The sequence below is a fragment of the Macaca fascicularis genome, chromosome 18 (genome assembly GCF_037993035.2).
Source record: "Macaca fascicularis isolate 582-1 chromosome 18, T2T-MFA8v1.1".
Lineage (NCBI taxonomy): Eukaryota > Metazoa > Chordata > Mammalia > Primates > Cercopithecidae > Macaca > Macaca fascicularis.
This window is the reverse complement of record NC_088392.1, coordinates 64,530,680-64,557,314: the sequence shown is the minus strand read 5'-3', so window position 1 is coordinate 64,557,314 and position 26,635 is coordinate 64,530,680. Positions and strand designations below refer to the sequence as shown.

The 26,635-nt window shown below is 36.7% G+C and overlaps 1 protein-coding gene across 12 annotated transcripts in view; it reads right to left on the bottom strand.

The window, feature by feature from the left end:
* Positions 1-26,635, bottom strand: part of ZNF521 (zinc finger protein 521) — a 292,675-nt gene that overhangs the window by 137,697 nt on the left and 128,343 nt on the right. Inside the window, exon 5 of one of the 12 annotated variants that reach the window (XM_065533979.2) lies at positions 26,353-26,508. The exons of the other annotated variants lie outside the window; for them this stretch is intronic. Coding sequence (XP_065390051.1) covers positions 26,425-26,508 — 84 coding nt within the window. The 3' untranslated portion in view covers positions 26,353-26,424. Of the gene's footprint in view, positions 1-26,352; positions 26,509-26,635 lie in introns of those variants that run through there. 12 annotated transcript variants of the gene reach the window in all.

The following is a 26,635-nucleotide window of genomic DNA, read 5'->3' as shown; positions in this document are numbered from 1 at the left end:
ATATATCTTTACAATAAATTTAGCTAATGGTAATTACTCTAACCAGACTATTTAGCTTAATACCATTAAGAATGGAAATGACGTGACCTTGTGTGCCTCTCAATGAGTTGCAATATGAAGTATACATCACCAATATAGTATCTTATCTAAAATGTGTACTTGAATATAATTAAGTCTTTAGGCCTAACAATCCAGTTTTCAGTAAATACAGGGATAGGGGAACAAATATTACTATGAGAAAAAAATGCAAATCCAGAATATTCTTTCAGAGAAATGGCCTGTTGTCTTCGAAAAGGGGAACAACTATTACTATGAGGGAGAAAAAAAAACCCTCAAGTCCAGAATATTCTTCAAAAGAAATGGCCTATTGTCATGGGGAAAAAAAGTGAAGAGATGAAAGAGACTGAAGAAGACTTGAGTAAATGTAATGTGTGGGTCCTGATTTGCGGGAAGGGGGCTGAAACAGCTCTAAGGCGGCTTTTGAGGCAATTGAGAATAATTTAGATATCAATCTGACTATTAGCTGATTATTAGATGCTATCAGGACATTACTGTTACCTTTTTTAGATGTGATAATGGTATTGGGGTCATGTGGGTAAACATTCTTTTTGGTAGGAGATGCATACTGAGTATTTAGGGATGAAATATTTGCAATTTACTTTCAAAAGTTTCAGGAAAAAACATACATAGTCATATATAAGTAAATGGCTACATGTTAACCATCATAAACTCTAGTTGTATACGTGAACATTTTCATAATAAAAACTGGAAAAAATGAATAGAGTAATTCATAACATGTAGTTTTTAGAAGCTCAGCTTAACCCCTGATTCACCTCCGCTATTCACTTTAGACTCCCATACTTGATATGCACCAAAACTAATTTGCACTTAGTTGTTTTAAGTAGCTTTGCAAACATTTTGGTATTTGTTTGTGAAGTTCTTTTTCCTTTTTTTTTTTTTTTTTTTTTTTTTACATAAATCTAATGTAAAAACTCTAAGAAGTCAGGAACCATAGCTCACATTCATTTGTATAATAAAATAATAATTTAATAAACTGTTTCATACTTTAGTAAAGAACTTGTACGCAAAAAAAAAAAAAAAAAAAAAAAATCCCTTGTAACAGTCCTGTAAGAGTAGATAAAGGAGGGATTATTATCCTCATTTATAGATTAATTAACCGACTTGGTTAAAGTCATACAGGTATAACCAAGCCAGGATTCTACTGTCTTTCACACACTGGATTTTAACACAGTTTATATTCTGATCACTTGCAGATAAATTTACAATTACATTTTAGGTGCGTTTCAAAAGGAGGCTTTCCATATAATTAAGTAGTGCTTTGGTCTTTGACAATGCCAGGAATGGTAGGAAAAGTAACTTATAAGAGTGAAGGAACTATCTGTAGCTAAGTTAGCCTAAGCTCCCAGTCCCAGACTCTTGACTAAGATTCATAGGATAGAATTGGCTCTTAATTCCCTAAGTCTATTTCAATATTTTCCCTTTGTCATCAATGTTCTGCAGTTTTCTTCTTTTTGCCATGTTTTAAACTGTACATTTAAGTGTATTTGTTTTGCTCAATACAAAAATAATAATTTCAATTTGAGATCTCATGTATGTCCTCAATTCTTAAAATTTTCAGTGATTAAAATCACTCAGTTATTAAGTCTATTTATGACACTCTCCATTCACTTCCATCAGAATCCTTATTAGACATAGATTAGAGCCTCTCAGTCTATCCCCCATGTATTTTAACTGTCCTTTCATTCATATTTTAAGAATCTATTTGTCTTCTTATGTCCTACTCTAGATCACTTCTCTGTACTCTTACAAAACACTGATTCTCTCTTCACAGCTGACCAATCTAGAGTTTATCCTATTTAGCAAAGCTTTTATTTAAAATGACTATTTTTCATTTCCAACATTTCTAGTTTTAAACATTCAAATGCTTTTGTTTTATTTCTGCTTGGATTTGCTTCATAATTTGTCACTCTTTTCAGTGGAAATCATACCTTCATTGATCTTTCTGAGCTTCTAAACATACTTATTTCAAAGTCTTTGTCAGACTGTTCAAAATAATTAGTTTCTTCTTTTTTTCTGCTTTACTAGTGTTTGATTCATTCATATACTTTGGAATCTTGGTTGAAAGCCCATTTGTAGTGATTTTTTTTTTCCTATGTGCTAATTTCTTCCTTTCCAGTAGTTTCACCATCGGTTCTACTGGGGCATCCCAGGCTACTGTACCAGAGCTGGGTCTCGGAGGAGCATTTCCTGCCTATCTGCTGTGCTGCAGGGATAGAAAGACATTGCAAGGTAAATCACAGAGGCAACACATGGGTAATTCAGTCTTATGTCACAAAACTGTGTCTTTCTTCCTACTCCTTCAATCCTCCAAGTAAAAATCCTAGTTCCTGGTAGTGGTCAACAGAATTACATTTTCCCAGTCTCTTGCTGTGAACAAGAAAGTTTCACCCAGGCCCTGCTTCAAATAGTGCGTCTGGATTTGTCCCACAGGGATTAAACCCTAATTACCACTTTCTATTTTTGGAAAATGTTCAGCAGACCCCTGGCTTTAGCCTTAATAACCATGTGGTTTTCTTACTTGGTTTCTAGATCTCAAAGATGAAGAACTGTTTTGGACTTGACTAAGTCCATTTGTTTTTGTCTTTATATTTTATCTATCATTGCTGTGTATGTTTGGAACATCAAAGCCAAAGTTACAGAGCCATTTTTCCAGGATGTCCCATAGCTCTCAGCTCCCTCTATTTCAAGGCTTTTAAGGAAGGACCAGTGTCAGATTTGGTCACAACCTGAAATCAGGATATTGTACAATGATGCTATAAAGTATTCATTCCAAATATATCCAGTAGTCTTAGTAGGAAAGAATCTTTAGATTTTCTTTCTGTAATACTAACTTGTCGTATAGTTAGTTGTGTAACAAATCATTAAATGACCCTGAGTTTCCTTCTCTGCAAATGAAAAAATAATAAAACCTACATCTTAGAGTTGATATGAAAAGTAAATGAGAATTATATAAAAATGTTTGGTACCACGCCTACCATGTAGCATACCTGCACTAAACAGTAATTCTTAATGCTTACTTATTTATTAAAGGTACTATTTACTGTCTATATTACTCTTTGACAGGTTATTATGGTGATGGAATAAAATATGATATAAACTGTTGTCAAAGGTGAGTAGTTTTCACCCTTCTAAGTGGACTTTGGAACCACATTAAAATTTCTTTCAACTCAAATCCACTAATTTAAATTTCATGACAATTAACAAGGGTTAAACAAATGTTTATTAAATAAAGCTTTAAAAATTAGTTGGCCGGGCCGGGCGCGGTGGCTCAAGCCTGTAATCCCAGCACTTTGGGAGGCCGAGATGGGCGGATCACGAGGTCAGGAGATCGAGACCATCCTGGCTAACACGGTGAAACCCCGTCTCTACTAAGAAATACAAAAAAACTAGCCGGGCGAGGTGGCGGGCGCCTGTAGTCCCAGCTACTCGGGAGGCTGAGGCCGGAGAATGGCGTGAACCCGGGAGACGGAGCTCGCAGTGAGCTGAGATCCGGCCACTGCACTCCAGCCTGGGCTACAGAGCGAGACTCCGTCTCAAAAAAAAAAAAAAAAAAAAAAAAAAAAATTAGTTGGCCCTCCATATTTGAGGATTTTGCATCTGTAATCAACCTCTAGTTGAAAATTTAAAAAAAATAAAAAATAATACAATACCATAATAATAATCAAATAAAAAAACCAATACATTATGACAGCTGTTTACATAGCACTTGTATTCAGTATCACAAATAATCTAGAGATCATTTAAAGTATATGGGAGCCTGTACATGTTTTTATAAGGGACTTGAGCATCCGCAGGGCATCATGGAACCAATCCCTCATGGATACCAAGAGACAACTAATAACACAAAGAAAATCACAAGTTGGTGACAAGGTTGGGTGAATGGGAAGGGAGAAGCAGTAAGAACGTGTAAAAAGGTTTATGCTAGCTGGGAGGAAAAAGCTGTTTTCAAGGACTATAGCAATATATATTACCATTCCAAGAATGAATATATTAATTACAAATGCAATATATATTTAAGAGCAGTAGCACCAGTATTTTGTTGGCAGACAAATGGTTACTAAACATGAGTCAAAGTAATAAGCCAGCAGCTTTCCACAAATGCTCAATAACTCAGACATTCTACTAATTTAGCCTAGTCATTTTCTAAGTAATTCTGAATTTGTATGAAAATAAGTCACTGAAGAAGGAAAAAATGGTTATTGAAATGTAATGAAAGCCACTAATGATGAAAAGCCCAAATAATTCACTGAAAAACAAATGTATCAATATTCTAATTTGTATTCTTGTGACAGTTAAAAGGATACTATTGTCTTATAGTGGTGGTTAATGTCCTAAGATAAAATCCATGTAACACTTTACATCATGCCTGGCACATGGCAACACCTCAACAACCAAGAGATATTAACCGTGATCCCTAAACTCAAGGCATTACAATATAATTAGGGAAATAAAACACACAAACATTAAACTGTTTTAAGTATTTTGCCTAAATGACATGGCAAAGCAGTTTAGGACCAAGTGCCTACTTTGGTGTATTGCAAAGAGAAGACAGAACATGTCAAAGAGTGACAGATTAATACGGTCTGGAAGAGTTAGAAAAACCCCCCTGGGAAGAGATAGGACTTGATCTAAGTTCTAAAATGGGAATAATTTTCTTGAGTTTGAAACTGTTACAGGGCCTGGTATGGTGGCTCATATCTATAATCCCAGCATTTTGGGAGGCAGAAGTGAGAGGATCGCTTGAGTCCAGGAATTCAAGACTAGTCTGGGCAAGGTAGCACAACCCTATCTCCACAAAAAAATTAAAAAATTAGGCGTGCTGGCTTGTGCCTGCATTTCTAGCTACTTGGGAGACTGAGTCAGGAGGATCACTTGAGCCCAGGAGTCTGAGGCTGCAGCGAGCTGCGACCATGCCACCGCATTCCAGCCTGGGGGACAGACTGAGTGAGACCCCATGTATTACATGCCAGCCAAGTTGCTCACAGTTCTTGGGGAATAAGGAAGACAATTCAGAATAGAGCCAGGGTTAAAGAAGATTGCTTCTGGCCAACTGACTAGACAAGAAAAGGAAGAGAAAAGAAAAAGCCTATAGATACTGGTTTTAAATGACTGAGTTGCAATTTTTATAGTACCAGGGAGAAAAAATATTTGAGTCTATTAAATATATTTATTGATACATCCAAAGCTCATGCTGAATTGTGATTCCCAATGCTGAAAGTGGCCCTTGGTGGGAGGTATTTGGGTCATGGAGGTGGATCTCTCAAAGCTTGGTGCTGTCTCTATGACAGTGAGTGAGTTCTCATGAAATCTGGTCACTTTAAAGTGTGTGGCACCTCCCCGCCACTCTCTCTTGCTCCCGTTCTTCCCATGGGAGATGCTTGCTCCTGCTTTCCTTCCTGCAAGAGTAAAAGCTCCATGAGGCTCCTCAAGAAGTGGAGCAGGTGCTGGTGCTGCAGAAGTATAAGCCATTTTATTTTTACAAGTTTATTTTTACAAAGAAAACCCTAAGCTCCATGAAGATATAAATTTAAGCTACTACTATGTTTATAATCGAGTAATAAAGTTAAGCCATTTTTAAAATGTTTTATTGAATTCTCTTTAAATATTAGATAAAATAGTATTAAAATATTTTATTTTCAAAGGCATCCCCAATAGTCAAAAACCAGGAAATAATTGAGTGGAGTCTTCAGAACAATCTGACAAGTATGCACTAAAAACAAAACTCAGTGTTAAAGATAGAGTAATTTCCCTGGGTCATACCAAACATTGGTCATACCAAACATTCCTTCCTCATGGAAGGAATTTACTACCTTGAAGTTTGTGAACAAAGGGTTATTTTATTTCTAAGAATAAAGTTTACTTTAAGTTTAAAATTAATAAAGAACAACAAATAATTTTTGAGTTCAAAATTGTCTCCTAACAAATTTTCTTCAAAATTTGTCTTTCTACACACTTGAACTCATTGATGTCTCACATTAAACACTGAAAAAAACTGTACCCAAGTTTCCCATGGAGAGAGATGCTTGATTAGACTTACTCTCCTCATTCACATTTTGGAGTCTCTTCCAAGGGACCAACTCATGTCCCTCCCTACACAGTCCACTGAGACCTTCCAGATAATGTATCTTCATCTAGATCATCTCATTTAATGTTATGGGTTCAGTTGCTGTTTATTTCTACACCATAAAAAAATCTACCTGAATAAAATCTCCCATAGTGTTATCCACAGAGTAGGCAGTCAATACACTTTGTTTACTGACTGTTGAATGGACAATCTAATGAGTCATTCTACATCCATCACCTTCATTCATAAGGTACTACCTAAGATTGGTCTATTTCTGCTTGCAAAACTGCCTACCACCTTACACAGCACCAGAAATCAGTGAATTGGAAGATGATGAATAACATACTAAATTGATGCTGTAGTGAAGGTTAAAAAAAAAAAAAAAAAAAAAAGTCGCCAGAGCACATGCTAATTATTTTTGAGCTAGGAAAAGGAATTTGTCTCTTGTTACTCATGGCTATACTATTTTGTTAGTTCCTATGTGAAGAGATTTATAATTCATAGTAAATTCTAGTTAATTTCTTACAGTGATTGTTTTATAAATGTTCATATCATTCAAGAAAGGTAAGCAATTGAAGGTGGGAAAATATGGGTTTAAATAATCACTCTTTTAGAAACAAACCTGAGATGGAAAAGATAAGTCAAAATTGGGGGTTACACAAAATTAGGGCCTATTTTCCTCATCAATTATTCTGATCATGTGATTGTTTTCATTAAAAAGCCCTGAAACTTCCTTCTGTTTCACTGTTACCAAAATAAGGAGCTATGGCTGGTAGATATCAAGGATCGACTGCTGGAGAGGTGAAGGAGTGGCGACAACACGTAAGCACACTGCATCACCATCAGATCACATCACATGCCCAGGGAGACCCCATCCAGATTGGTAGTATGACTTACAATCCCACCATAAACTAGGAAAAAGAAATTGTTAGGCAGAACAAAGTATTTTAGAATCCATTAAGAAATACTTTCCTAAGTATACAGTTTCTGTCCAAAAACAAATTAGATTGGTTCATTAACTCTTTATGAGTACTTGGTATCATTTAATACAAAGTCATCATAAATTTCAAAAGGATAAAACAGACAAAACTTTTATCTCATTTAAAAAATTCTCTTATAATTCATTTACAAGTTGTATCAGAATTATTTCAATAAAACTAATTCTAAATGGCTGTAAGCTCTTTAAGGCTACATGGAAGGCTCTTTGCTATCCATTTGTTTGTTTTTTGTTTTTTTGAGACAGCGTCTCGCTCCGTCACCCAGGCTGGAGCGCAATGGCATGATCTCGGCTCACTGCAACCTCCGCCTCCTGGGCTTAAACAAGTCTCCTGCCTCAGCCTCCAAAGTAGCTGAGACTACAGGCATGAACTACTATGCCCAGCTAATTTTTTTTTTGTATTTTTAGTAGAGATGGGGTTTCGCTACGTTGGCCAGGCTGATCTCGAACTCCTGGCCTCAAGTGATCCGCCCACCTCGGCCTCTCAAAGTGCTGGGATTACAGGTGTGTGCCAGAGCCACAGCGCCTGGCCCATTTTGTATCTACTCCAATACATAATTAGTTACACATAACAAATTAATATGTGAATGACTCATACCTATTCACTGTGCAATAAAAATCTTTGCTTCCTTCTACTTCTCTTTAGATGAAGGCCTCTGTGGAATCCTAGTCATTCTCTTTTGTTTATCTCTCTAATGTATCCTTCCAGCTAGTCTTCTGTCAAAGAAATACTTTGTGTTCTGGTGGTTTCTGTCTTACCTACAAAATGTAGTTTTTCTTATACTAGATCATTTCATTTACCTATGTATGTGCCCAAATTAACTTTGTCCTTTATAACTCTTATGTCCACTAAGATATTTTAATGCATGTCCCTCTTCTCTTGGCAGTTTTTACTTTGTTTCTCTCTTCCTCCATATTCTCATTCTGGGTTTGCCTTTTCTCATCCATTCCTTCCACTTGAACAGCTTTCCTACTGAGGCATGTCAGACCACCCTTCTCTTCTCCTTCAAATTACTTCTAAAACCCACCTGCTTCAAAAAGCTTGCTAGCAATTACACCCACACAATGCTGTGGGTGCTGACTTATTATTCCTGTTGTTTGTACTCTTAGTAAATTTTTTAGGACAGAGGTGTGTTTCTTTCACGCTACCTATTCTAGAACATGCTGTGCAATTACAATGTATACAAAATGTGCAAGTGGTAGGGTTCTTTTAACCCCTGATTTAACTAAAATTATCTGGATTTTTCAAAATCTTCCCATTATCACGAAAATATCTTCTTGAAAAACAGGAAAAAATGCCCCCATATTCTTTGCATTTCCAAAGGTAACAGGCAAGCTTATATAGAGTATTGTGGAGTTTTAGGATTGAAAGGGACAAGTAAATTCATCTATTTCAAATTTCCTCACAGACAATGAAACTGAAATCCAGAGAGATGGAGTGACCTTGCCCATGACTCAGAGAAAGTGACCAACCTATCAAGCCTAGGACCCCAGACTGCTATGAACACATCCACATGTTCATGGTGTGGCCGCTCATTGGCTATCTGTGATGCTTACAACTCATCGGGGCTCCTCGGGGCACAGGACTCCAGGACCAACTCTCCAGCACCGCCTCTCCATTGCCAGTTCTTGCTACCAAGTGCTGCCCTTCTTGGAGGGTTTTCATTTCCCAGTTTACGCTTTCAGCATAGAAGGTGCTATATTATATTCAAAGGCTTTCTGTCACTTAAGTAGTAAAGTCTTAGATTTCTCTTTAGCTCTCACACCCAGCACACTGCCTGACAGACAGCATTTGTGAAAGGGTGCATAACTATGCAGAAATGAAGTGATGTGTGCTTTTTATATGTACACCTAAAAGTAAACACTGTCAGAATTATCATGATGGAGGGAACCAGATTGTTGTCATCAAACACACCTAGATTCTGCATCATACAACCAGGTATAACCTCTTAGTCCCCCTTCAGATTATCCCAGAAAGATTAAACTGCAGCACTGCAAAAGTTCTGTATAATCATTACTGATAATATATCGTATAAAGTTAGAAATTCTCCAAATAAAAAAGTCTAAGAATATAATCTAGAAAACTATGGGGCCCTTTCCCAACCAGACTTCTGCTCCTTGAGAACTTTTTACCACAGTACATAGTACGAAAGGTGAGAAATGTTAAGAAAAAGATAATATCGGCCGGGCTTGGTGGCTCAATCCTGTAATCCCAGCACTTTGGGAGGCTGAGGTGGGTGGATCACGAGGTCAGGAGATTGAGACCATCCTGGCTAACGTGGTGAAACCCCGTTTCTACTAAAAATACAAAAAATTAGCTGGGCATGGTGGCGGGCACCTGTAGTCCCAGCTACTGGGGAGGCTGAGGCAGGAGAATGGTGTGAACCTGGGAGGCGGAGCTTGCAGTGAGCTGAGATCATGCCACTGCACTCCAGCCTGGGGCAACAGAGTGAGACTCTGTCTCAAAAAAAAAAAAAAAAGAAAAAAGAAAAGAAAAGGATAATATCAAATTTGACATCTTGTAAGGCAATTTTCTTTGGAAATCCAGGTGACAAATCAGTCATTCTATTAAAAGACATGTTGGAATATCATTGTTGAATAGCCTTATTAGACATTTAAGCATATTCCTACTTCTAATCCTGCCAGCTCTTCACAGTCTTATGTATATAGGAGTCACTATTTGAAGATATATTTGCTTTTTATAGGTTTAATTCTTTACTGAGAGAAACATGAAGCAACAGCTATGTCTGCCTTTTGTGCCCAACGTCTATGAAAAATGCTTGCCACACATTTGAAACTCAATTGTTGAATGAATGAATGAATGAATGAATGAACTAGACTCAATCTAAACAGCATTTTAAATTTGGTATAACAAAATAATATCAATCTAGACACAATTATGCTGCTAAAAGAATCTGTTTTCCATCAAAACTATTTTAATTTTCCAGTCCTAGTAAGTACAGATTTTAAACTCAGGGGGTTTCCTGCCAGTTTTTCAGCTACCTTATCTGGTCATTTAGTTTTCCTTCCCTCCCTCCCTTAAACCTACCTTTCTTTTTTCCTTTTTTCTGTTCCTCCTTTTACTTTTTCTTTTTTGAAAAAAAAAAATGACCTTCATCAAACGAGGTCACTGTTTATAATTATTGATTTCTAGATATTTATCAATAGCTTTTTCAATATTATTTTGTTATACCAAATGTAAAACATTTCACACCAACTTGTTACACTGTTTAGACTGAGTTTAGTTCATGCATTCATTTATTCCCCAAACCCACCTCAGCCTCCTGAGTAGCTGAACTACTGGCATATGCCACATACCACCGAACCCACTAAATTTCTTCAAATTTTTAGTAGAGATGAGATCTTGCTATGTTGCTTGGACTACATCAATAGCTTTTAATACAGCTCATTTTTGCTTCCTTACTGCCTAAGCCAAACTTAAATGTAAAATTCTGAAGATAAACCTTAGATATATCTTAAAATGAATATGTTAACATCAGACTTTGTCAAGTTAGATTTAACAACGCCACTTCGACTTCTATATCATGGTGTATCTTTGCATTGAAATATCTCTCAACTGCTTACTTATTAGTAATTTTTAAAATATTGTTTCTATTTTTTCTTTCTTTCTTTTTTTTTTTTTGAGACGGCGTCTTGCTCTGTCACCCAGGCTGGAGTGCAGTGGCGTGACCTAGGCTCACTGCAACCTCCGTCCCCTGGGTTCAAGCGATTCTTCTGCCTCAGCCTCCTAAGTAGCTGGGACTACAGGCACGCACCACCACGCCTGGTTAATTTTCGTATTTTTAGTAGAGACACGGATGGTTTCATCACATTGGCCAGGCTAGTCTCCAACTCCTGACCTCATGATCTACCCACCTCAGCCTCCCAAAGTGCTGGGATTACAGGCATGAGCCACTGCACCGCGCCCGGGCAAGAGGTTATACATCTAAATTACAAATCATAGCCAAAAAGAGCGACAATTTTTACTTGGTTTTCCCCCCAGTATGTAAATACTGTGTATGTGATTCATACAGGATATCGCCAGTGGATTTTAGGCAAGTAATAGCCCTTTCAAATTAACTGCTTCTCAAACTACTCATTTGTTTCCTAGGATTAGAGGGTAGAAATCCTTATTTTGGTATTCACTTACTAAACCTTTCATGTCCACTTTTTACTTGACTTAAATGTTATTTCTCCAAGATTTTAACTCATTTGCAATCCAATAATACTATTGAGTATTTTTCCTTTCTTAACTGTGATTACATCTGCCACCTATATGCTCATTTATTTATATGCGTTTCTGCCTTTTATATGTATTGTTTTCTGACACTATCTCTGACCTCAAATAAAGTAACATTTTATTTCTGTGGTCTTTACATTCTTTTTGCTCCTTGATTTTCTTTGCTTCTAAGTTTGATTTTAAGACTAAATTACGTTTTTTCTACTTCAACTTTGTGGAAATATGATTCCTTATTTAGATGCACTTTGACTGAATAAGCCATAATCCTAGCATTAGATGAAATAATTCTACATTATAATAACAAATTAATTGAAAAACATTATATAAATAAATTATATCTGTACATACATACATACATACATAATAGGGACATGTGTAGATTACATACTATATAAATGATTTATCACATATGACATTGGTAGTGTGCTTCATGTTTAGCAGGAACTTTCATAGACTATACCATCTGCTTTTCATGATACCTCATAAAGAGGGTATGGTATGTTGAATGCCCATTTTAGCAACAAGGAAACTGAAGCTTAGGAAGGACTGGCTGAGATCACATAGATGACTCTGTCAACTGTTACATGAACTCATTTTTTTTTTTTTTCCTAAGGACGATCTTCCCTTCTACTATGCTATGCTGCATATACTTAAACTCCCCATGCCCACAGCAGCAATCTCCCTATAACAAAAAATTTACAGACTCAGTTAAAGGCTTGCTTATGTAATACAATGTTTAATTCAATAAAATAAATTATTTGCCTTGATATGGGGATTTTTATAGGACTTCACCTGCCACTCAATCTCTTTATGACATGAAGTGCATAGTGTATCACATACTTACGAGGTGTCTAATATTCTATTCATGTGTGGCTCTAAGAACCTGTACCATTGTTTAGTATTTAGATAAATGCTTCCTTCTTTGTTTCATTTTCCAGATATTTTAATTACCAGGCCTCAATTGTTTATAAGTGTTTACAAAGAACCTATGGCATACAAGTAACTAACTGAGACCCACGGAGGCTACCAAGCCAAAGCCCAGCCTCTGCCCCTCTCTCCAGCTCTCCGACCTTCTCTCCCATGACTGTCCTCTGCTCACTCTGCTCCAGGCACACTATCTCCCTGTTCTCACATAAGCTTGCCAGACATACATACAGGAGAAAGACATGTATCCAAATAACTGTATAAAGCTTCTCCTCTTTACAAACCTGATAGCTAATGCCTTGCCATGGCAGGAATTAATAAATCTGTTATCACAAATTGAAGTACCAGATGCGGAATAAAAAAGTTCATGCTAAATGCTAATATTCCCCAAACTGTGAGATATATACCCACTAAAGTGTAATACATGGATACTGCTCTTTCTAATAATAACAAAAGAAAAAAGATTAACTGAGATGCTAATATGTCTTTAATACCTCTACAACACTTAATAAACTTGTAGTAATGAACAGGTTTCAGGCTCACAGCCTTTTGTGGGTATGAATACATGGCTAGAAATTTTAAAATATTATTTTGTATTCATTCTTCTATTGATGGTGAATGATACTAATTACATACTTAGGGTTCTGAGTTTTGGTGGGGGTTGTTTTTATGTTAAAGATTAAATGCTTATAGAGCATTGATAACATAGGTAATGTATAAACAGTAACTGTAAAACACCTGTATACCTGGACTCCTGCATAGTTTCCTGTGCAGCCCTCCCAGACAATCCGTTACTCTGTCTAAATTTGCATTTTCCATATTAATAATGATAATATTTTCACAAGTTCACTGGACCTTCATGCTTCCTATTTGTGAAATTCTGTTTGTGTTAATTTCCCATTTTCTTATACGGCAGTTTGCATTTTTCTATCAGTTTCTGGCTGTTTCTTACATAGTTTTGGAAACTATTAATTTTTCTAGTTATATGTGTTATAAATTCATTTTATAATCCTGTAGTTCTTGTTTTCACTCCCTGTACGATAACGTTTGGTAAACATAGATTATTTTTAACGTTGCTGAACATATTTTGTGATTTATATTATGTGGTCTTGTTTACAAAATCATTCCCTTACAGAAGGTGATAAAAATATTCTTTTATTTTACCAAAAGGTTTATGGTTTTGCCTTTCACACATCCATCTTTAAACCACCTGTAACTAATTTTTATACATGTCAGTAGAGATTCAATTTTATTTTATTCCATATAGATAATGAGTTGAATACTTTATCCATTTCCCCACTAATGTGCAAAGGCAGTTCTATTCTATACTGAGTTTTATAAATTTAATACCTTTTTTGGAGAAATCTCTGTGTGGTTCTGTGAACTAACACTGCATAATCCTAATTACTGCAGATTTATTATAAATTGACCAGAAAATGAGACAAATATTTTTTTCTGCCTATTCTTTTTCTTCAAGAGTATCTTTGTCATGTGACTTTTCATTCTTCTATACACGTTTTGGAATCTGCTTATCAAGTTCCAAAAAATAAAAATATATAAAAAAATATTTTAATGGCCAGGCATGGTGGCTCACGCCTGTAATCCTAGCACTTTGGGAGGCCGAGGTGGGCAGATCACGAGGTCAGGAGTTCGAGACCAGCTTGGCCAACATAGTGAAACCTCGTCTCAATAAAAATTAGCTGAGCATGGTGGTGTGCACCTGTAGTCTCAGCTACTTGGGAGGCTGAGGCAGGAGAATCACTTGAACTCGGGAGGTGGAAGTTGTGATGAGCCAAGATCACGCAACTGCACTCCAGACTGGGAAACAGAGTGAGACTTAGTCTCAAAAAATATATATATATATGTGTGTGTGTGTGTGTGTGTGTGTATGTATATAAATGTATATATGTATATAAATGTATATATATGTTTATATATGTATATAAACATATATTTTAAAACCTATTGAAATTTTCATTGGAATAGCACTAAATCTATAGATCAATTTAGAGATAATTGACAGACTTACAGTACTGAGTCTTCCTGTCCATGAACAAGTTATATCTGATCATTTGTTCAAGTCTTTTAAAATATTTCAGCAATGTTTTATCATTTTTTCCATAAATGTCTTATATATTTTGTAATATTGATTTCTAAGTACCTAATTTTTTCTGCCTATCATAAGTGGGATTATTTTAAAATGTGTATTTTCTAGGTTTTGCTAGTGAATAAAAATCCAGTTGACTTAAATGTGTTGATTTGGTACCCAGCAACTTTGCCAAAGTTTTATTGTAATAATTTGTGTTTAGATTCTTTGGGCGTTGTTTTACATGCAAACATATTATCTGTATATGACAGTATAATCTGTATATTTTCAATTTTTTCTAATACTCAAATTCATTTTGATTTTATCTTAGCTTATTGACTACATCACCCAGCATGCCTTAATAGTAATTTTAATTATAAAATACTAATTAAAATTTCCCCACAAATTATATTGTAAGTATAATAATACAGTTACATTACAACATATATATTATAATTATAGTTACATTATAATTATATTATAAAATACATAACTATATTATAAAATAATGGTTATATATAACTATTATTTACAATGTTTGGTTAAGATAATATTTTAAAACGTTTTTATCAGGGTAAGGGAATTCCTGCCTATTCTGGGTTTAGTGTTCTTTTTTAACCATGAAAGTATGTTAAATACAGTTTTTCCATTGACTTTCGAGATAAAAATATAATTTATCTCTTTTAATCTATTAATGTGGTAAATTAAATTAACTGATTTCCTGAAATTGAATCCACCTTGCATTCTTGTGATAAACCTATTTCAATTATAATATGTTCTCTTTTTTATACATAGATTTAGCTACTAATACTTTGTTCAAAATTTTAAAATGCAAAATCATGAATAAAATTGACCCACATTTCTCTTTTTCAGTATTTTTATCTGGTTTTGATATCAGGATCATATCAGATTCAGTAAATGAACAAGAGTATTTTCTCATTTTGTATTTTCTGGCACAGTTTTGAAATTATGTGCATGTTTAGGGGGACTCATTTTGAAAGCCACCTGAGCCTAATATTTTGTTTACAGGAAAGATTTTCAACAATTTATTAAATTCTTTAATGTTTATTGAATTATTACACTTCTCTCTTTTTTTCTTGAGCCATTTTTGGTAACATATTATTCTAAGATGGTTTCTATATACTATAACTTAAATTCTCTACTATTAGCATAAAGTTACTCATAGTATTCTTTTTTCTTCTATTTTCATTTGGCATTTTTTGTAAAATTTTAATTGGGAAGTAAATTACATATAGTAAACTGTAGTCATCTTATGCATACTGCTTGGTGACATTTCAGATATTACTCACCGGTGTAACCAACACATAGAGAAGATATGAAACACTTCCAGCATTCAGGTAACACCTTGCTTTTCCTTACCTGTTGACAGGATCCCAGAAGTAACTACTCTGACTTTGATCATCATAGATTAGTTTTGTCCAACCTTAAACTTTACCTGAATAAAGTCATTTTGCTCCTTATTATCTCAAAAAAAGAGTTATTGCATTCTTTTTATAGTCATTTTGATACGTACAATGTTTCTCCTATTAGCTTTTTAACTTCTGCAAGTACAAAGTAAGGCTCCCCTTTTCATTATTAATATTATCTCTGGTTCTTTTTACTGATTAATCTCACCAGAAGTTTGTAAATTGTGGCAGTCTTTTCAGAAAACTAACTTTTTCCTTCATTGGCCTCCTTGTTGTTCATTGTTTCTTTGTTTTCTATTTCATTACTTTTGTTCTTCGCTTTATTGCTTGCTTGCTTTCTACTTTTTATGGGTTTATTTTGTTGTTCTATTCTTAAGGTCTTAAGTTGATATATCTCAGTGATAGTATGCTTTCTTTATTTTCTAATGTATATTTTTATTTTCCAACAACTTCCCTTCTAAGTGGTGCATTTAGTTATATCTCAAAACTTTTGAAATGTATTTATCCTTCAATTTTTGCATTTTTAATTTCTATTTTCATGCCTTCTTTGTTCAATGCATGTTTTAAACTTTAAAATGCATGATTTTAAGACATTTTTTTCATTTATAATTTATTTGTATTATAGTCAGAGAACGTGATTTGTGTGATTCTCAGGTTTTAAGTTTGTTGAGATAAGCTTTATGATAGGAAGCACTGAAGGAGACCAGCTGAGATTTAATATAGTTTGGCCTGGAGAAAGGATGCAGGAGATGCAGATAGAAGAGAAATTACAAATGAAGAATCAATGGCTCCTGGGGAGTGACTGCCCTAACAGGTTAGGAGAACAGGAAACATACAGGAAACAGAAACGAAGTTTCAGGCAGGAATGACCAGGAGAAAGATGAAACACTGTCCAAAATGGGAGAAAAACGAAATTATAGTTGGAGTTGATTAAAGGGCTAGCAGAAGCTTCAACTGGTAATGTGAAAAAGGAAGCTGAAAATTTAAGACTGGGAGTTAAACAGAGGTTGAGAATTGAAACTTCATATTTTGCTTATCTGTATGGGATAATAATGAGGTAACAGGAAATAGGAATTCCTATTTCAGAATAGAAAGGCAGGTTAAAAATAGAATCTTTAGAAACATGCACATTTAAAAGGTAAAAAGGCATTAAAAGGTTTTTAAAAGTATAAATAAGGGGAATCAGCTATTCAGGCTTTTTAAAAGACTTTGGCAAGATTCTTATAATTAGGCTGTTAAATTTCTAGAAATACAAAGTACATGTACTAGAAAACTACATCAACATCATGTGCTAGGTAGAGCAACACCGTAATAAGAGACCCAGAGATCCAGAATATAGCTTTCAGTTTTCTTTCATCATTTAAAATAATCTTGACTAGATATTTACTAATCTCCATCTTGACAAAATCTCAGCCAAAAATGTGAAATGTTCCTCCTAGACAGAGTTCTATGATGACACAAGATGATTCCAAACTCTTTTGGCCTAGTACCAAAAGGATAAATATTATTATGTGCAATCAGCAATCTGAAATACAAAAACATTACTATTTTTGAATTTCATTAAGTTCTAAAAAGTCATTGTAACCATATGAAAAATATCAACAAAAGGTCTAGAACTGGAGAAGTACAGAAAATCTAGGAATGGTAGATGCAGCAAATTCAACAATGGGGGCAATGATCAATATGAAGTGATCACGGAACTGGGTACAAAGCATGGATGCAAGGCACCTGCTCCCACATTCCAACCCATGGTACTAGTGCCAGGGCCGTGGACTCCCTGGTCTATTACTTTGTAGATGGCAAAAAAATATTGAATATAACAACAACAATACAGATTGGACTTGGCAGAGCAACTCACTGTCTTTCAAGAACATCTTGAACCTTATCAATTTATTTGGTCCTGTAAATTTTCTACTTAATTTTTTAAATACTGTCTCTTTAGAGGGAGCTTAACCCATTTAGTTTTTGCTCTTTGCATATTTACTTAGCAAAACTTAGTAACAGCAATTTGAGATGAAAACTTTAAAATATTTTTTATCAATCTGTTTTTTTCAGCCTCATAGGGAAATTTTGATGAAGAGAACACCACAAAACAGAACTCTGGGACTTGAGTAGGTTCTGAATTGTCACCACGTACATTTCCATCTTCCATACAAGAACCATAAAAAAATATTGATTCTAAGACACTTAAAACAGATCTTCATATTAAAGTGAACTTTGGATTGTTACAAACTTCAAACCTTTTCATGTATTTTAATATTTTTAGATCAAACCTCACTTTATTAAAATAGTTTTAGGCAAAATGACCTATATTCATATGTATTAGTAACTAGATGTACCTGAAAAAGAAGCATACCCTATTTTTTGTTACTCTGAAGGACTTACACTGTATTCATTTACTCAACTAACATTTATTGAGCCCTTATGATAAGTTGATGGGCATTCAGAGATAAGAAAGGAAAAGAAGGAAATAAGGACTTTTTTTCTTGATACAGGGTCTCACTCTGTTACCCAGGCTGGAGTACAATGATGCTATCACTGCTCACTGCAGCCTTGAGCTCCTGGGCTCAAGCAATCCTCCCACTTCAGCCTCCTGAGTATCTAGAACTACAGGTGTGCACCACTACACCCAATTAATTTTTCATTTCTGTAGAGACAGGATCTTGCTATGTTGGCCAGGCTGGTCTCAAACTCCAGGCCTCAATGATCCTCTCACCTCAGCCTCCCAAAGTGCTGGGATTATAGGCATGAGGCATCATGCCTGGCCAAGTGAACAAATAATGACATTTTTAAAAGAAAATCCTAAGGGGGAGACCACCTTTGATAAGGTTTTCAGGAAGGCCCACCTGACAGATGAGAAAGAGCCAGCAGAACAGATAGGCTGCTTGGGAAGAGCAGCTAAGGTGATAAAGTAGGGAAGCAGCACATGTTCAGAACCTGGGCAGAGTCAAGAAGGAAGAGTCACTAGAAGGAAGTGAGAACAGCCTGCCACAGCCAGAGAGCCCATGACTTGTAAGCAGGTGCGGCACTGGGGTTCATTTGAGAAAGTTGGAAGCCACAAAAAAATTTTAAGTGGCTTCATTTAATTTACAAGTCTACGCTTCCAACTGCAGCATGAAGAATGGACTGGAAACAGGCAGAAGATGAAGGACAGGATCTGTTAGGAAGCTACTGTGGTATCCAGAAGAGAAACAATTGCAGCCTAGACGAAGATTATGGCTTTGGAGGTATACAGAAGTGGATGAGATATTTGAAGATACCTATTGGAGGTGGAATCAACAGTATTCACTGAAGGATTGAACATGGAGAATGAGAGGAAAAGAGGAATCAGGAATGATTCACAGGTTTCTTGCTTGAGTAATTGGATGTAGAGTGGTTCCTTTTACTAAAACAATGGCAGTCTGGAAGAGGCAAACGTTTCAGGAGAGAAAACCAGGAGTCTAGTGTATACATATGACACTTCAGACAAAGGTTTCCTGGATGAAAAATCTAGGTGGTCATTTGTCCTGCAAAAATAAGAAGATATTTTGGGAGGGCCACCAGGCACATTTAAGCTCCCCGGCATGACACCCATGCATTGAGGCATTTGCCTAATATGGGCCTGGCACTGTCAGAGGTACCAAAAATATGAGACTGATTAAGTTCTTGCCCCAGGAAATTAATCAGAGGAAAAGACAATGTAATAGATAATCATAAAGCAGTGTAACAATTTTCACAGGATATTTACTCCATATTATCTGCACAGGGCATTGAGGGGATAGGGAGATGCTTGGGATGGAGAGTCAGGCTCATAGGCAGCCTTCTAGAACAGCTGATCTCCAAAGAAGGGATAAGCTGGACAGCCTTCTGCAAGGTGCAAGACAGTCAAGAGGAGAGAGGTTATTCGGGGAGAAGGAACAGGACAGCCTCAGTAAGACACAGAGGCAATATGCTATGTGTGGTTAATTAAAGTGCTTCCCATTATAGAACAAGGAGAGGGCAGGGAAAAGAAGGGGAAGCCGAAACCTGAAGGGTCCTGTATTTTACAATAAAAGGATTATTATATCATCCTATGGGGATGGAGGTCCAGAACACTAACAATGCTCCAAATAGGAAGGGACATGCTAGACAGATTTGTGTTTTAGATGGATGGTTCTGGCAGTGGTGTGGAGATGGATTTGAAAATGATGAGACTCAAGTCAGAAAGACAAAATGAGGCTGCTTCAGTTGTTTAGGAAAAGAGGATCAGAGATTGAACTTAAAATGTGGTAAGGTGATGGTGGGAGGAGTTGATTCAAGAAAAACAGTTGGCTGGGTGCAGTGACTCATGTCTGTAATCCCAGCACTTTGGGAGACCAAGGCATGAGAATCACTTGAGCCCAGCCTGGCCAACATAATGAGACCTCGAGCCCACTAAAAAAAAAAAAAAAAAAACATTAGCTGGACATGTGGTGCATACCTGTATAGTTCCAGCTACTCAGAAGGCTGAGCCAGGAGGATTGCTCAGGAGGTTGAGGCTGCAGTGAGCCATGATCCCACCACTGTACTAAAGCCTGGGCCACAGAGTGAAACCCTGTCTCAGAGAAAAAAAAACCCATCTCTACTAAAAATGCAAAAAAAAAAAAAAAAAAATTAGCCAAGCATGGTGGTGCATGCCTGTAATCCCAGCTACTCAGGAAGCTGAGGCAGGAGAATCACTTGAACCTGAGAGGCGGAGGTTGCGGTGAGCCAAGATCACACCATTGCACTCCAGCCTGGGCAACAAGAGTGACATTCCATCTCAAAAAAAAGAAAAGAAAAATAGCTGACACTCAAAGAACACAGGTTTGAACTGCGTGGGTCCACTTATATGTATGTTTTCTGCCTCTGCCACCCCTAAAACAGCAAGACCAAACTCTCTTCTTCCTCTTCCGCAGCCTACGCAACGTGAAGACAATGAAGATGAAGGCCTTAATGATGTTCCACTTCCACTTAATGAACAGATTTTCTGTTCCTTATGACTTTCTTTATAGTATTTTCTTTTCTCTGGTTTACTTTATTGTAAGAATACAGTATGCAAGACATATAACTAACAAAGTATGTGTTAACTGACTGTTTATGTTATCAGGAAGTAGGCTATTAGTAGTTAACTTTGGAGGAAGTCAAAGTTATATGCAGATTTTTGACCGAGAGAGGGGTCAGTGCCTCTATTTCCAGGAATGTTCAAGAGTCAACTGTACTCATGAGCTGCAGTCAAGATGGCCTGATGACCAAACGATGCGGAGTAGAAAGGAAGTGACTGAGAAGATCAATGGATCTATAGGTGAAATAGAAAACATAAGAAAAAAATGCAGGTTTAGAGGAAAGGTGCTGAGCTCAATTTGGGACCTACTGAGTTTGAAGTTCAAGGGAACATGTGAGTGGAGACGTGTAGCAGGCAGCTGTTTATATGAGTCTGAAGCTCAGTGCAAAGAAGTGAGTTGGAGATATCATTACTTTTTAAAATTAGCTTCAGCCTGGGCACAGTGGCTCACATCTGTAATCCCAGCACTTTGGGAGGCTGAGGCAGGTGGACTGCCTGAGCCCAGGAGCTCAAGAACAGCTTAGGCAACATGACAAGCTGATCTTGGACTCCTCAAGGCAAGCTTGTCTCTACAAAAAATACAAAAAATTAGCCAGGCGTGGTGGCATGAGCCTGTAGTCCCAGCTACCCAGGAGGCTGAGGTAGGAAGATCACCTGAGCCTGGGAGGTCGAGGCTGCAGTGAGCCATGGTCGGACCACTGCACTACAGCCTAGATGATAGAGTGAGACCCTGTCTCAAACAAATAAATAATAAAATAAAATAAAATTAGCTTCATTGAGGTGTAATCCCCATAAAATCCCCATAAAAATAATAAACCAATTTTATCAAGCCTGTAATCCCAGCACTTTGGGAGGCTGAGACGGGCGGATCACGAGGTCAGGAGATTGAGACCATCCTGGCTAACACAGTGAAACCCTGTCTCTACTAAAAAATACAAAAAACTAGCCAGGCAAGGTGGCGGGCATCTGTGGTCCCAGCTACTCGGGAGGCTGAGGCAGGAAAATGGTGTAAACCCGGGAGGCGGAGTTTGCAGTGAGCTGTGATCCGGCCACTGCACTCCAGCCTGGGCGACAGAGTGAGACTCCGTCTCAAAAAAAAAAATAATAATAATAATAATAATAATAATAATAATAAACCAATTTTAAATCTGGTGAGTACTGATAAATGCATGCAGTCACGTAACCACCACAGGCATCAACATAAAGAGTGTTCCCATTAGCCTCCAAAAGTCCCCTCCTGTCCCTTGGAGACACTATTTGGAGAGCAGTCAGTAAAAGGCGGTTGTTCAAGCTCTGGGAGTGAATCCCCATGGAGGGGATATGCAGAGTGAGAGCAATGAAGGGAAACAAACCTACAGGAAGGGGCTAGCAAAAGAAGGAGAGGCCACAGGGCGTTCACAGAGGCAACCAGGAAGTCAGGAAGACAGAGGTCCCATAAAAGTGGACTGGCCAACAGTGACAAGTGCTTAGAGACAATAATAACTAACATACACTATCTTTCTTTTCCTCTAAGTACATTGCATTGGTCAATCAGGCCAGAAGAGCCCTTGGGGTCAGTTGCAATAAAGTGACAAATACGCAGAAGATCCTGTGCAATGGGTGAGGTAACTGAAGGAGAAGAGAAAGAAGACAGGAGTACCGAGAGGATGCTGTAGAAAAGACGGGGATTCAACTGCAGCTAGAGGAAAGTGCCATGCGATTGTGGAAAGACAACCCTGAACCTAGAGTTAGGACCTGGACTCTTACCCCTTGCCTACCACTTACTGGCTGTGCAATCTTAGACAATTCTCTATTTACCGGGCCCTGTTTCCTTGTCTGTAAAATAAAGTGGCTGAGTCAGATGGTCTACACTGTTCCTTCCGTTTTGATTCTGTGGCACCCTATGCACATCTCGCAACATAGAGATCATGAGGATAATGGTAATGCTGGCAAGAGCAATTTCAAAGGACTGCTGGGGACAGTGTGAATTGAAATGTGAGTAAATAGTTGCTCAGAGAAACTTGACTATGAAGCACACCAGAAAAAGGAGGCAGAAGAACATGTGTTTCCAAAATCTACTGTAGAACTTATGAGACAACATTCTGAGGTCCAGATGGCGCATCCCCTGAGTAGCCAATGCCCACGAACTCCAGAAGAATCAACATTTATTCAACATATAGTAAATGTCAATAACTGCAAGGTGCTTCATGTGTGGAAAAAGCTAGAGGGCCAGTGTTCTTCCGGTCCCCAATTAATCTTACCATCTCTGGAATCATTTATTGTAGGTTACGTGTAAATTTGTATCACACTCAACCTTTGAGGAGCAAAGAAAAATGAATAGGTTCTCAAAATATTTTATTCAAAACAAAATCTTCATTGCAAATTTAGATTAATAATCTGAGGATTCTGGCACAAAGAAAACATTTTTCAAACTATCTCAAGAACAGAAAACCAAACACCGCATGTTCTCACTCATAGGTGGGAACTGAACAATGAGATCATTTGGACTCGGGAAGGAGAACATCACACACCGGGGCCTATTATGGGGAGGGGGGAGGGGGGAGGGATGGCACTGGGAGTTATACCTGATGTAAAGGACGAGTTGATGGGTGCTGACGAGTTGATGGGTGCAGCACACCAACATGGCACAAGTATACATATGTGACAAACCTGCACGTTATGCACATGTACCCTAGAACTTAAAGTATAATAATAATAATAATAATAAAAGAAAACATTTTTCACAAATTCAGAAAGCATTAGGCAAAAGAAACGGGATTCAAACTCAGATCTGTCTTCAATTTCAAATCTCTCCATTACATAATGGCTACCAACTATTATCCTTCTTTTAGTGTTGCATGCCTTGTCTTTCATCCATTTTTTGGATTGCAGGGTTTTATACAGTACTTATCCTTCCCAGATTTATATTTAAGTTTAAATCCCTTTTAATTACGTATCCTAGTCTCAATCAAATAATATTCTTTTTAGTCTTTGAAAGATGTATATAAATGTTTACCAATATTCTATGTGATTCTAAGTTATGGTCCAGAAAAATCTAACCTTGTTCTTGACCACACCTGTGTATCCAGATTTTATTATCTCCTGTGATTTTCTTTTCAGTTCTGGAGTCTCAAGCCTCAGCAAGAAAAAGAGATGAGAATACTACCTATGTTGCTAAGTCCTTCAATTCCTACCCAGGGCATCTAAGTCAATAGACATATATGTCACATTTCTTTTTGTGATAAAATTTATTCCTATATGATATACTGGTCTTTTGACAAAGACTTATATAATAACATTTCATTTTACCTAATCTGGAAAAAATGCACAAACTCCTCAAAATGAGAACTTATAGTAATTTAACTTGGCTAACAAAGAATGTGAACAAATGAGTATTTATTTTGTATTTTTCTTGCTGACACATTATTTTTAGGCTTCTTTTTGTAGAACTTTTTGTACCTTTAATTTTCTATATTAGTCTAAATAATATGGTACATTTTTAATTGTAGAAGGTATCACATAAAATTTTATAACAAATAGTATGAGTTTAAAAATGGTGATAGTAATGATGATTAAAATGTTGAACAAATAGTGAACTTCTGAGGCACAAAGAAATATTTGAAACTAAATCCTAATATCTCGTCAATTAAGCATATCACTCTAGGCTCTTATTAATCAGGTTTCATAGGGAGGTACTCGACTGTATAGTCATTTTTGACCCTTAGTCATTAGGTGCTTTAAAAATGCAATTGTAAAACTTAAAGTATTTTTTAAAATATTTGAAGTATTATCTTATGTAAGTGCAGGATAAAGATAGGCTTTCTAAATATCACTAAGATTTTAGGTGTCATTCGAGCCTTAATGATAAATTCTCATCGAGTAACTCTAACCAACTTAATGTGTAAATACTATTTTTATATCCTCATTTGTTTCTGAAATATTTCCTCTTAGACGCTATTACAATATATACCAATTTATAAATATCAGAAAAAACAAACCATGAACAGATAAGAAGACACAGGCATATGCCCTTTCATAAACAATGTACTAAGAAACAAGAGAATCCAGCTATGCTGCATTTAAAATGCACAAGCCAACACCACAAACACACACACAGACACACAGACTAATGCAGTCATTTAAAATCACCTTTATACGCTTTGTAAATTAAACATTAATATCAATCTCTTGTAGGCATATGTTAAGCATTACAAAATAAAAACAAAGGAGAAGAGTAATTTTCTGCCTTAATGTTTTAAGAATTCTCATTCACAAACATTTAAAAACATGAGACATTTTGGGGACAACGGAGAAAATTTAAATATGAACCTCTTACAGACGGTATTATGGGATTACTTAATTTCCTTTTTTAATTTAGTGAATTGCTTTAGCTAATGATGTCATAATTGAACAAAAAAAAATACACTTATTCTTAGGAGATGGCATGATACCTGCAACCTTCTTTCATGTGGCTCAAGTTGATTTTAAAAAGGGGTGCAGAGAGAGAGAAAACGCAACAAAACATTCTTATCTGGAGGATCTGGGATACCCAAACACAGGCACACATACGTGTTCGCTGTGTTGGTCCTTTAACTTTTCTATAGTTTAAAAAATTTCAAAGTAAAAACTTGGAAAACCCTCATTTCATATGCTTTTAACTACTAATATTTGTTTCAAAAGAAACAATTTGATCCAACCCATGAGCTATGAGCCATCATCAAAGCTACGTTCTTCCAGCTGTCCTCAGCAGTTTGAAAGGATTTCATGTATTTAAATGAGTGAAAAGTGTAGACTTATTTGGGCAGGGGAGAAGGGGGAAAGTGGCTTCAAAGTTTGGGAGTTTGCCTGCCACACAGATGCCACATTTTGTGAGGCCAGGCTCTGTCTCAGTCTTCTCAGCTCTCCCCTGCCAGCTGACTGATGGCTATCTGCAGGGAGCCACAGGGGGGCCTCCACCAGGGTGTGAGTGCAGAGACAAGATAAGGGAAATGCACTAACCCCAAACTGAAGGGAGAAGGATCTCCCTGGGGTTTTCATTTGGATGGAGCTCCAGATAGGGGCAGGTAGGGAAGTGGAAAGAGCTATTAGAAACCAGGTGATAAAGTATAAAGAAATATTACAATGAGCCATCCTCTGCTCAGCTTCTAAGAAATGGTGACTTATGAAATGATTTCATTGTAAATGAACTTGTTTCTTGTCATCGTGGCAAAGAAAGCAGAAAACTACTCTGAAACTAAGGAGAAAAAAAACCCACAAATATTAATTTTGACACCCAGAGGGTAGATCTCAAACTCAGGCACAGTGTCTTTAAACAGAATAATGGGCATGTGGTGCTTAATAAATGTAGGGTAGGGGCTTTTTAAAAATCCTGTTGTGAGGAAGTATTTTCCTCACTGCCCAGAAGACAAAGAGAAACAGTGAGTGTTGACAACATGGTATTAAAAAGCCACCTCGACCCAATTTGTTATACCCAAATATATATATTCTTTTTAATTTACTCTAAGCCAGCACGTTGGCTCATAGCATCTTACTTTTGTGTCATTATCTCTCTGCCATACACACAAGTCATAGCTGGGGATTTCAACTCACGGTGAAGCTATGCTGAGATTCCAGATCTCAGTAGTGTTGGCATGAGCGCTGGTCTCTTCAGTCATAGAGAAGACAATATCCTAGGGAGACTGGAATTAGTCCTATTTTGCACCATTCAAGCCAAAATGCTGCTTATCAAGAAGCAAGTAATTGCTAGCTAATGGCTAGGGGGGAAAAAAACCATTGCATTTCAATCTAAGCATCTTT